Consider the following 13,451-nt stretch of genomic DNA (forward strand, 5'->3'; position numbering starts at 1 on the left):
GTTCAATTAACTCATTTCTGACTAAAACATTTTGAAAATTCTGTTTTCCTGAAAAAGTCTGCCTGAAAATTCTCCCAAAAATATTCTGTGTACACAAATGAAAAAATAAAGTTTTAAGACATATATGTTTCAATCATACATAAATTGTCTGCCTCACTCCCTTTCTAGTCATTCATACAACCTGTCCTTAGCCACCTTTTTTACATTTTATGTCCCAAAGCATGCATTGGCCAGGGTGTTTATGTAGACCTTGTAGCTATAGATTAGTTTGTAGAGAACCAGAGTGGAGCTCTGTCAGATTTCATCTTGCAAGCCTAAACCTATCATCAGCTTGTGGTGTGTTTCATTATTCCCTCAATGTGCTTTATGATATTTAGAACAGTAAACTATATTATTTCTAAAGGAATCACAAAAGAAAAATAGTCAAATCCCCTTATTACTTCAGTCTTCTAGCTTAAATATTTTCTTTGCTCCTGCAATCCTGCCAGAAGCAGTAATAGAAAGACTGATCTACGTGAATTCCTCAAAACTTATCAAAATTCATTTATTTTTGGTTGTAAAGATACATTTTAGTGGGAACAAGGGAAAATAAGTTGAAATCGTTGAACAAGAGAACAAACAGCAGAGCTCTTCAAGGCTGTCTCTTAGGAAAGGAAAATTGGGTATCTTGCTCAAAGGACAGACTGTATTGTAAAATGAACGAATCAGACCTTTAAGTAAATTAGACTGGTGATGTCAATTAACATAAGAGTACAATAAGAATTCTTCCACACTCAGAGGACTAAGAAACATTGCTAGCAATACTAAAGAAGCAAAAAAACACACTTTGAAATGAAAGACAGTAATTTTTCACATAGGCACATATCTTTTCTTTAGACAACTGTTAAAAGTCAGTGCATGAGTCTAAAGCAGCAAACAGTAGCATCAGCTTTGGTTATCAGAAACATTGCACAAATAGAGGGCTACAAATAAAGTCTCTAATCTACCAAATGATTAGAGAAAGGAAAACAACTTCATAAATACTTATATTGAATTAATTCTGAATTATTAGTTTAAAACCTCCAGAAAACAGAAGGTACTTACATAGACCAGAAGAATGTGCCAGCTTTCACCCCTTGCTTGGCTGCAGTAATCCAAATCTAATGAGGAAAATATAAGAGGATTAGAATGTGTTCAGATCTCTAATTACTTTCTGAAATCAAAAGAAAATGTTTTCAGGGCACATTCTCCTACCCTGAGCCTAGAAGTGAAAATTGCAGTTTTCAGCCTCGGCCATTATTTGAAAACAAGGAGTGACAAACCTATGCAAACTCTGTAGCACTGGGTTAGCTGCTGTGCTGTAGACTTTCACCCCTAAATCTCTATGTTTTTCTAATTAAAAGCACTAAGTTTCATGGTTAGGAATTCCTCCAATATTTATTTTCGTTTTCAAAACCCAGTACTACTCACCTGACCCTTTTAGCGTTCGGGTTTTGGAGGATACTCAGTTAGAAAGGAACATACCTTAACACTAATCAGTGTCTGCATAAATGTCCCTCTTCTCCGTACCCTACAATCAGTAACCATCAGCAGAAGACGTGTTAGAAGAGAGCACACAAAAAAGGCCACAGAGAGTGACACAGAGGCGTTAAGACTGCAGGGAAGGACACCTTCCTACACAGATGTTTAAGAACTTCTTGAGCTCATCCGATGGGGTGATTGCTGGGAATGGCCAAAAAATCTCCATGAAATTTTCAAACGCTTTTTTCAATCCTTCAAGTACCTTGTATTTTTCTAGCTATAAAGCAGTTTGCAGCAGAAAGTTCTGCAATGCAGTCACACACTCCGTGAACACATTTTTAATTTTGCTTAGTTTAAAACCTGCTGGTTTTCAATGGGGTTACGGTACCATTCTCATACTCCAAAACAGGTAATTAATCTTTTCTCTTTCCACTTCTATACAACATTCATGATATTCCCCTCTATTCATTCCTTTTTAAACACAGGTTTGTTTGATCTTTCTCTAATGAAAGCTACACCACATACTCCTGGTTATCCTTACCACCCTCTTTCTCTCTTCTATCCTATGACTCTACACAAGGCAGGGGAATGAGAATGTTGGAAAATCAGAAAGGTTCACAATCAAGGAAAGCAAACATTGTTTATAGCTCTACGGAACTAAATTTCTCTTGCAAGGAACTATCCAGATTACCTCAAAACTCATTTCAAAAGTGGCCTGTGTATAGAGCTAGATTATTTCCTCCCATTACTTATGCATACTACAATGTACACACTTAATGAAGCTTTAAGACAAAATGTAGCTCACTTATGTAATAATTGCAGGTTTTTGTTTACTTTAAATCAACTCTAAAAATACAAAGTCCCTGTACTTTGCTCAAAGAGGCACTTATAAATTGTCATCTGGACATGCATCATTCAAACATCATGCCTGAATCATTCACACATCAGTCTTAACTGAAATTGATTTGGCACAGTAATGAAAGATCATCTGCACAATGAGGCTACAGTTAAAAGCAATTAGATTTGGATATTGTAATGTTATTTATGGGAAAATTGGTCATATTTGCATTTCCATTGTCCAGGACACAACCTTTACCTGTCATCTTCTACTCCACCAAATCGGACTGGACTCAGTCCAATTAAATTAAAATTACATCTATAAAAGATCATTTGTTTTCATTTTCTTCTAACTTTTTAGTAATGCTAGAAACCTCTTTTCCAGTGAAAACTACATCCAGAGTAACACTATAGAAAGGACGTTTTACTAAATATGTGCAGCGAGATCAGAAGCAGAATGGCCGCGGGTTTGGAGCCCACTCTTTGTTTTCAGGTGCTTCTCCTGAAGAATCTGACTTCAGGCTTGGTTCATATTTACAAACACTCAAGCTGCCACCAAACAGGGAGTCCCCCAAACATCTCCCCCAGCCTCTGCAGCCCCAGCCTTCCACCAGCAGCACATGTTGCACGGTGACAATGATCACAAAATGATGTGGCTGCACAGTAACTACCAAAAAGAATTGCTTTGAATTTATATTGGAATTTGGGGGTTATAGTTGAATATTGTTTTCAGTATCTCAGGATACTGAAGTTTGAATATCACAGGATACTTGCTCTGATGGGATGGGACAGAAGGATGCAAGTGAACAGGAAAGGAAGCATGCCTACAACCCAGTGACCATGTCACTCAGCCCACACACTGCAGTCAGAAGTATGATTGCAATGCAAGGATGCTTGTTTGTGCCACCTAAGTCAGCACATCAGGGTATATAACCAGCCTAGATACTGTCTAATTAAAGGCAGTTATTCATTACATATTCATTAGTGCCTCATGGTATTCACAAGTGAAAAAGGGCCCACACTTAAAGCAATTTCCTTTGCATTGCAGATTTATTCATAGAGAAAAGCCCAGTCCTGGCAGAGAAAGGTGGTCAAAGACACATTCAGCATGAAATGTGTCAGCTCCTACTGTTGTTATGCTCTGTCTTGCTCTACTTGGAGAACCATTTCCCCCACAACAGATTTTTCTTTGAAAATGTTTGTGTTCCTGCATATTCTAAATAATTTTGCAGATATCTTTGGGAAGGTACCAACAAATTAAGTCCAGAGAATTCTGTGTTTGAATTTTACCATCTGCAAACTCTAGTTTGAATTCCTAGTACTCTGGTCCACACAGGCCCAAACTGTCCAGTCTGCCTGGCTGTCTAAATGTGACCAGCCAACTTCAACCCTCAGCAGCTGAAGACATCTTGTGCTGCTCCTTACACAGCTGAATTCCCCTCTGACCCTGTGTATTTTAAGCAGGGATTTTAAACACGTGCCAAAAGACACTCTCCCTCCAGCCAGGCAAATAAAACACTTGTCATCCTGATAGATGAATAACTGGATCATTGGTATCTTGCCAAGTAGCCAGCACATCTGTGAGAAAGAGGTTGCTATATTTTTATTCTCATTGAGCATAGAGTGTGCTTCATGAACATCACCTGAAAACAGCATGCATTGGAGTAATGCACATAAATGGAGATGCTCCCAGTTGTGCAGTCCTAAGAGCAATAAGGGCAGCCTAAAGGCATTCAGCCTAAAGGCTTCAGAGAGGGAAGAGCTGCACCTGCCAGTATTTCACCTCAGGAATGCAGGCATTTACATTGGCATTAGCAGTTTAGATGAGTACATGTGTCTGCTGCACTTGAAATAAGATGAATAGCTAAGACAAGGATCTGTTCAAGTCAAAAATCAGCAAATCAAAGGGCCCCTATCTGTCTGCAACATTTGAGTGAGTCTCGATGAAACCATCCTGACTTTGGCAGGCAGATCCTGATTCAACTCAAGCTTACAACAAATCACTACTGGACCTCTGCTCTCCTTTGTTTTTTAAGAGAAAGGGAAAAAAAAAAACCCCAAACCAGCTAGCCCTTTGATTTATTTAAGTCCAAATTAAGAAAATTCAACACTCACCACAGTACCTAAAACTGTTACTCAGCAATATGTTTGTGGATGTCTTTCAGCATGCAGAGAGGCAGCCATATCGAGGTGAAAGAATTTCTATTTGCATTGATCAAGCTCTAAATAAAATACTCATCATGTTTTGGAGTTGAGACACTGCTGATGCATCTAGCAGCAGCTGTTTCTACTAGATATACCTTTGTTACCCAGACCCCTTAGTGGATAGGCAAAATTAGACAACGAACTGGAGCAACTGATGGAAACACACAAGTTTATTTAGTACTTTGGTTATAGGATAATAACTTCAGTAGAAATGCTGGCAGCAAACTCTTAATGTAGTCTTATCACCAGTGAACACCTCTCACTGTCTAAGTTAAGTTAAATTCATTGTCTTTCAAGGCAGTCTACAAGTTGCACAGGAGGATGGGATAGAAAAAAGTTACCAGATGCCCTCTCTACTTTGTCCATTCAAACTAGCTGAAATTAGGAAGCAAATAAGGGTTATTGTTCTGCAAGATCAGTAGCATTTGTGAGCTTATGCAATTCATTTGCCATACATAATTTTGTTGGGTTTAACTGTTAATATGTTAGAATTTAACCACGTCAAATGTCCTCTCCTGGCTTGCATAGGGGACAAGCTTAATTGTATTGCAAACTATATAAAGGACATATTTCTGAATTAATTTGCTTAAGCAGAGAGAAGGGGAATAAATATTTGAAAAATAATGAGATCAACCACTCTACCTTCCTACCATCAAAACAACAATATGCAGCATTTCCAATATAGAAAGACCTATTAAAATATGTGATCACAAATTCAAACCTAGTACACTGGCATGTGTCCCAAAAAATAGTATACATGCTTTCCTAGATATACATTAAACATATCCTGTAAGTTGAATTTTTATTTGCTTTTATTTTTATATCCTTTGTGTTGAATGACTACAATTCTTCTCCATTACTTATGGATGAAAGTAGACAAGGCTAAGCAATAAGTTAGACGTAATATGGAACTTGAAGTCCCAGGTTCTCCCTTCTTCTTACTGCTAGACACACTTGCACACAGGTGCAAGTACAAGCACTTAATCCAGAGTTATTCAAGATAGCTGTGGAATTTTCTTTAAAAACCTGCACAGAAAGTAGGACACCTCCCTGGTTTTAATCTTCCATGAATAAACAAGAGCCCACAACTTCACAAAGGCTGACACATATTTGATGTGTCAGATGAATCAAAAGCTGATGTAGCAATGAGAAATCCCTTCCAGATCTAGGCAGAGGTGGGAAGAAGGAAATCACAGCATTTGCTAGTAAAGAAATATGTACAAGACTAGTGCGAGCATGTAGAATTAATAACATTCCTGCACCATTTGCAATTTGCTCTGCCAACAAGGTAAGATGTGGAGTAGCCCCTTCCACACTTCTTACATGACAGAAATGTTCTCCCAGACTGGGCAACTAAGCATTGCCTTCTTGCCCAGACAGAAGATTTTTGGTACAAGAAGTCTATTGAATAGTCAGAGTCCTGTTGCTTGTTCATGGCTCAAGCTGGATAAAAATAAGTACTTATAAAACAGAATTACAGACATCTCTCCTTCTGCTTCCTCTACCAATCAACAAAGTGATTGCAAGACCTGTTCAGGATGGAAAGGCAGATGACAGCATTCTGAAGCTCCATCTATAATTCTCAGACACAAAACCAACAAAATTTCAATAATGGTTTTATTCTAAATACTGATATATAAATTTGGTTTAATCAGGAATATTAAGTTAGGATGCAGGGTGATGATAGCTAATGCCCACAGGCATACCTTGAATACTACCAACACAGCTTCACAACATGCTGTCTGACACCTAGGAATGTCAGGGCTATGTTTGAGGATTAATATCTCGAGATAGGCCTTTTTTGAGGGTTTTAGCCTTTAAAAGGTTGGTAGTGAATTTAAAACTACATACAAGACACCCTAAACATCCATCAATACTTTTATAATTATGATATTTCTGAAGTGAAAGACATCTTTTGGATCAAACTCAAATGCAAGCCTGGTTACCTTGTGAAGGAGCCTCTCTGTCCCCGTTAACCAGCAGTCATATACCTTGCCTCTTCTGACCTTGGAGAGGCTAATGGGTTATTTCTAAAGATCATGAAAGATCACTTTAAAAAACCCCAATATGTGTAGTGTAAGTTTAAACTCACTACATCAAACCAAGACATGTAAAACTAGTGCTTAACAGAAGCCAAAGACAGCTGGGGCCTAAATTTAGTGCCTAAAGTTACTTGGGATGAAAACAAGAATGTCAGTGTCATGAAAAATGAGCAGTAAACTTAGTTTCCCCCATGGGGCCTGATGCTCACCATTTCTGTGAGATGCTGTTGCAGTATGAGGAGTGGTTTTATGGCTGTTTCCTATGAAACACTTTTGTTTTGAAAACAAGGTTGTTTTAAGCTTATATAATAAATCAATGCTGTATACTAAATCAGGAAGTCCCATAACCAGCCAGAGTACCCTGAAACACTTCCAAGCTGCTTTCTCCCCCTTCTCTCTTTCCTAATGCTATTAATTTCTCATAATTCATGGAGTAAAAGCATCCAGATATTCAACTGCCAAATCCCACTGATGTCTGGGGTAATCTGGCTGTTTTTCAGCAAAAGACTGAGCATTAGAATAACTAAAGAAAGAAAGAAAGAAGGAAAGACCACCAAACCCCTCTACATTTTCATAGAGCCATATACAGTAGACCAGTTGCCAGGAGCAAGAAAATATTTCAGAAATTATTGATGTTAAATTACATTCTCTTCTAGGCATTTTAGCCATAATACAAAGCTGGGAATCTCAGACACTTTTTCTGCCTTCTTGCACAGAAAAATAGTAATTTCCAATACTGTGCAAACCATATTCCACTCTGCAGGTTTTGAATACTTCCGTTTGAGACCCAGGACATAAAAAGAGCCAGCTGAATATGTGATATGACAGACAGGATTCCTTTGATACACAGACCAGGTATCCCTTTCTATCCTCTTAATTGAACTGTCTCATCTTCCAATACCCAGCTACTTTGGGCAGTCTATGTCAATGTCATATTTAAAGAAAATTATTAAAAGGTGTTAGAAACTGACTGTATCTAACCAATATATAGACAGAGATAAGTTCTTCTCTTATAAAAATCTGCAGTTCTCTTATCAAATGTGCATTTATTGCACATGCAGAGAGAGTATAATTTAGATCATATTTCTGTAAGAGATCTATCATCTCCTTATCTAGCTATTGTGACCACTCTATCAGATTTGCCCAATTTATGTGTTTCCCTCATATTATTGTGTACAGGGATTGAATTATAGTCCTTCCTCTGGGCATTTGCTTCCAGTTTTCCAAAGACATGTCCAGTTTATTACATGATTTGTGTGTTTCCTTTTTGACAATTTTTCAGAACAACTGGTTTATTTTATCATCCCTTCTTGGGTATGCAACACCCCCCCACACACACACCCCACCCCCTGAGGATTTCCTCCAGCATAAGGTCACCCACTATTGCATAACTTTCTTGAACTCTTCTCAGATGAACTTTTTCATCCAGAAAATCTTTTATTCCCTGGAGTAGCATAGGTGTGGGAATTAACAATGTTCCCCACACAACACAGCAGGTGATGGAGTCTTCATACACTTATATTGTACTTCTAAAATACCATATTTTAAAAGTAGACAAGTAGCGCTTGTACAAGCCCTAACAATTAGTTCTCCACTAACTCCTACCTAACCATGATTAAGGTAAGATGCAGAATTAAATTTGCAATGCATAATTAAATTCCAACTGCTTAATGAGTTGTCACACAGCAGTTGAGCCACAGGATTATCTGTGAGTGCAACTCCAGACCACAGCAGGTTTGAACTGTGTGGCTCTGGCTGTAGCAGAGATAAAGAGGTTACACACTGCTGCTCTTTTGCTGCTCCTAGTTTTGACCCTGATTCCTTGCTTCCATCTGGAAAAGTAATAGCTATGCTCCTCACCCTGTCTTCTCCTCACCACCCATGCAAAGCTAACCCAGCTCATAGCTAGAAGGGAGTGCCTACACTCACTGACAGGCTTTACAACAGCACAAATACCTCATTCTGGCTCAGCTACAGCCAGACACATCTGCCTGTCACACATCTGCCTGCAGCTCTAAATTGCCTTGTCTCACATTTGTTGAGGACCAAATGACTTGCAGACAACACAGACACTTGTGAAGCCTACAACTGTCAGAATAACTCCCTTTAGCCTCTTGGGATATTTCTGTTTTAAGAGATTTGACGGATGATATCGATCAATTTAGCGAACAGAAATGACAGATTATGGTGCTCCCAAACCCCTTCTGATTTCCTCACCTTTACCATCTCACTCTTTTGTGAGGTTAATTCATCAGAGAGCATTTAAAACATAGTTCCCTAAGCAATCAGTGTAATGAAATGTGCATGCATCTTGGCTTCCTGCACTTAAAATTTACTGGTTTCACTTTTGTCAAAGCCACCACAGCATGCACCAACGGGGAAAGAGCAGCAAAAGTAAAGGGACTGGAAGGACTCCATCTCCTTGTCTAGAATAAGGGTTCAGACCTAGACAAACCACGTCCAACACTAGTCTAAGAGACTGGACCAGCCTCTGCTGCTGTGCTCAAGGCAGAAATTAATTCTCAAGTTTCCACAGCCTCTGGAACAGTGTAACAGGAATCAGGTAACAGTGATTACTTGTGGACTTTAATAATAATTATGAAATTATGCCATGCTATGCTGACAAAATATTTACACTAAAACTTCTCAAGAACATTACTAGGACAAAAACCTAGGAAACCATAATGAAAAGGAAACATTATGCCATAGTAACAAAATTACAGTGTTACACTGCTGCTTCAAATGAGGGTTTTATCCTAGCTGTGTCTAATTTATACTTATCAGCACAAGGACCTTTCCATAGTCAATGGATTTATTATTCTGAAAAGCAAAAGCCAACTCAAAACATTACATTAAACTGATAGACAGGGCCAGCTGGGGGGAGTGGGTAGGGATTAGGTACAAATTGTTCACATATGGTTTTTTTAATTATTATTATTGGCTATGTTCCACAGCACAGGGGGAGGGGAGAAAAGGGAGGAAGAAAAAAGAAGGAGGGAATTTGAAACTTACTGGTTGACCTCCCCACCATCTGTGATTGAATTTCTCTCGCCCTCGAAGACTGAAGCTGGCATCAAACACTGGGTCATACATCGAATTGCCAACAATCCCATGTGATTCAGGATAGAGTCCCTTTGTGCAGAAGTAGATTAATTAGTAAAACTCTAATGCACACAAGTGCAGTGCTTCCTAGCTATCTGAAAGTACCACTAAATTATTTTAAAATAACTATCTTTGTAACTACATAATAGAAAATATTTTTACTTTCAGATAAGCAAATTTAAATCTGGCTGTATTAATGAAAGCAGTAAGAGATGACTGAAGTGTGCTAAAAAAACCCCCAAAACTCCTGTTACTCAATACTTTGAAGTTTTTCACACTCTTTAAAAGTTAGAGATCATCAAAGAAAAAGTATATATGTATAAAAACAAGATCTGTTTGTACTTTCAGTTCTCTTTTATGAATGCCCTTTCTGGACACAGTAATTCATTCTCTGGTTGCAAGAGTAACACTTAGCATTTCCATTTTATACTATTTTTATCTTCATGACTGCTTCTGTTAGATAAATTATTTCCAAGAAAAAAAATTGAGGCAGGTCACCCAAAGCCATGGCTTTATACCATAATTTGTCCTGCAGTAAAAGCAATTCAGAGAGAAGAGCAGAAAATTCCTTTCTCTGGGCCGTCTCCCCTCCCAACCTATTCTTTCTCCATATGCTCCTGTCTCATCCATTTAAATGTTTGTGCAGTGGCTGCACAAAAAAAGAAGGGGAAAAATTTCAGCTGCAGGTGGAGAGTCCCTTATAGCAGCTTTTGGAGCACCATCAGTGTCACACAGGTGCGGGGCTGCCAGCCCTGCCACCGCAGCACAGCAAAAGCTCCTCTCTCTGCAGGGCCAGACACACTCAGCAGCTGCACACTGCCCCAGCTGAGAAACAACTGCTGGTTGTATTCAGGGCAGCATTGCAGGAGTGGGTTTTTTTCCCCTAGGAAAACTTTGACCTGTAATTATGCAGCAGTACAAATAACTGCAAAAGCAGGCATAAGAAAGCATAGGAAAGCTGTGACAGTGTAGAGTGGTGAGATACAATCCATTTCACCACTTCAAAATAAAAGAAAATACTTAAATACTTCAAAATGAAGAAAATACTTAACATAAATAAATACCAAAAAGCACGGACAATGAAACAGTTACACACATATACATATATATTTTTTTTTTAACCTTGCTTCCCATAACACATATTTCTACTCCATTGCAACATTTTATCATGAAAAAATCCTTCCCAGGGACTTACAGTAGCAAGGGTGTACAAGTTGGGGAATGTTTTTGTAGGGTAAACAGGTCGCATATAAGGAGAATGTGTACCACAAGATCCTGAAAAATCAAATGCAAATGTGAGGAAGCAAAGCTCTTAGACATGGAAAACCAAACAACAGACAGTAACTTCTGTGACTCAAAATTATGCAGAAACTAGTTAAATTTTAACTAATTTAAATGAACTTTCTGCTGCTTGACAGCAGTCAGCAATAAGAGCACTAGTAAATCTATTCATGCACTCTTTTACTTCACAACTGACAACTGAAATAATGCATCCAGATGACTACAGAACCAGCTATATTCCCATGGATTGGGCTTTTTTCCTGAGCTAGTCTCCATCTGGAGTCATTGGAAGTGTCTTTTTAAATAAAAAAACATGAGAAAACACAGGTTTATTTTAAGTAATAAATACACCAAAGCTGCAGTTTCACACTGGGCTTTGTGGCCTCAGCCTCCCCACCCCACCTTCCATCATAGAATCATTTAGTCTGGAAAAGACTTTCAAGATCATTGAACCCAACCATAGTTGGCTACACAAATATGAGGGCCAGCACAAACACAGGGGAAAAAACGCAACACATTTCAAGGGTACGCACACACAAACTAACATGCAGTACAGAGAAGCTCAAATATTCAGTGCACCCTGTCCTCCACAAACCCAAGGGGATGCCCATTCCCAGGAGGATGAGTGCAGGGCATGTTTTCAGCCAGTTACCAGGCATTCAAGTCTGGCTTCTGCAGCTACTTATCCATACCTCTGACATTTCTGAACCAAGTGTAAAATTTTGTGGGCACCTACCAACTAGCCTGTAAGTATGTATACGTATCATGTACTAAAGATGAATTTCTCTGCTGACAGAACCACATAAAGGTCACTGATTCTGAGAAGCCTTTCCCAAAGCAGCAGCTGTGTGCTGCATGATTCAGGGTGCTTTCAAGTCACCAGTAGATCCCACCTAATTTAAAGGGAACTTCTGCAATTTCATCTCAATGCTGACCTTTCTGTTGCTCAACAAAGAAAGCAATTGAGCTGCAGGAGACTGTCTTTCATTTATTTGCAGAAAATACAGGTACTCACTCAGTTTTTCAATATTGGGCATGACCTTGTTCCCCTTCTTCATATATGATGCACGGAAACCATCCACAGAAAAGATGATCAAAGGAGGACGAACAAAGCTAAAGACAAAAGCACCAGGAATATAAAGCAGCATTTCAACATCTTAGTTTTTTTTAATTTCCACTTGCTCACTGAGCCTCTAGGAAATCCAGAAGTTCAGTTACTGTATAAACTATATATCTACAGTCTTTTACATACTTAACAGATCATGAGAAACTGATAATCCTCACACTTAGTAACAGCCAGTGCTCACTCACAGCCAGTGAAAGGGCTGATATCCAACATAAAAGACATCTTCCCTGAGCTAAAAACATATAACCCATAAAGGCAAATGGTTAGAGAAGGTGATGGAGAAGGAAATTTACCGTGCACAAGTACCCAGTCCAGCACACAATCTCTAGTTAAAAACCACATGTCTCATGATTGTTGGTCTTCTTTCTCAAACAGAAGTCCATGGGGCATGTGGAGCATGCTCCGTGAAGTATAGTTCATTCTAACATACTAAAGATGACAGTATTTCTTATCACTTTATTACTTTTTGAATTTACTACTGCTAGTGAAAGTCAAGTCCAAGCAGGTAGATACATGCCATGGATGGACACATCTGGACTTTTAACATCATCTACTGCAGGGATTAGCAGCTGTCACTGTCACCAGAAGAAGCATCTCCAAACTATCCCCTAACAGCACAGGCTGAGCTGCAACCCAACACAGCACCAGAGCAGATGCTTTCCTTTAGGGATAATAGTGAGACAAATGGTTTCAAAAGTTACTTGCTTTCTCCATATTACTCATATGCTCAAGTTCCTCGCTAAGTCTGTACCCCACTGCAGTTTAGAAATCCTTTCATTCAAGGGCATAATGCTAAAAGTACAAAATTACACTTAAAAAAAAAAACAAACAGCCTGAACTGTGCTCACGTATGGCTTAACCGGAATTTTACTGAAAGCAGAAAAACCCAGGCCTTTCCACTGACTTCAGAGGAGTCTGGCTACCTTCCCTATGTACATAAGTGAAGCAGGCAAACCCAGCAGCAGGTGATTGAAGACCAAGAATTCAAACCCAAATATCATCCACCACTACTCATCCAGCAGCACAAAGGCAGATGCATGACAATATTATGAGCCTAAATAAAGGCAAATGCATTACAGTATTATGAGCCTAACTGTAGAAATGGCGAAGCCCAGGAAAGCATCCAATCCACAGTTACTCAGCCTGCATGACAGAGCCAGTGCAGAAATGTGATGGGCGGAGCTCCAAGGCAGAGCTGGGGACCACTGGCTTTGCTGCATTTGCCTTTCCAGATGCAAGCAAAACAAACACTTACCCTGCTGGACATTCAGGAGCCTTTATCTCTTCACAGTCATCATCCACCCAGTGGGTTTCTCCTACCAGAAAAGTCACATTGGAGTTTCAAAAAACAAAAAATA

At 39.0% G+C, this 13,451-nt stretch overlaps 1 protein-coding gene across 6 annotated transcripts in view; it reads right to left on the bottom strand.

Annotated features, from left to right (window-relative positions):
- ENPP2 (ectonucleotide pyrophosphatase/phosphodiesterase 2) overlaps positions 1-13,451 on the bottom strand; it is a 71,551-nt gene that overhangs the window by 32,653 nt on the left and 25,447 nt on the right. For all 6 annotated transcript variants that reach the window (XM_054293995.1, XM_054293686.1, XM_054293618.1 and 3 more), the window contains exons 5-9: positions 13,349-13,409; positions 11,983-12,080; positions 10,882-10,961; positions 9,597-9,716; positions 1,084-1,139 (exon numbers count right to left, since the gene is read on the bottom strand). In XM_054293995.1, the coding sequence (XP_054149970.1) occupies positions 1,084-1,139; positions 9,597-9,716; positions 10,882-10,961; positions 11,983-12,080; positions 13,349-13,409 (415 nt within the window). The remainder of the gene's footprint in view (positions 1-1,083; positions 1,140-9,596; positions 9,717-10,881; positions 10,962-11,982; positions 12,081-13,348; positions 13,410-13,451) is intronic.

Source organism: Melozone crissalis, unplaced genomic scaffold (genome assembly GCF_028551555.1).
Source record: "Melozone crissalis strain CALT ecotype California unplaced genomic scaffold, PUWL_Pcris_2 ptg000002l_1, whole genome shotgun sequence".
Lineage (NCBI taxonomy): Eukaryota > Metazoa > Chordata > Aves > Passeriformes > Passerellidae > Melozone > Melozone crissalis.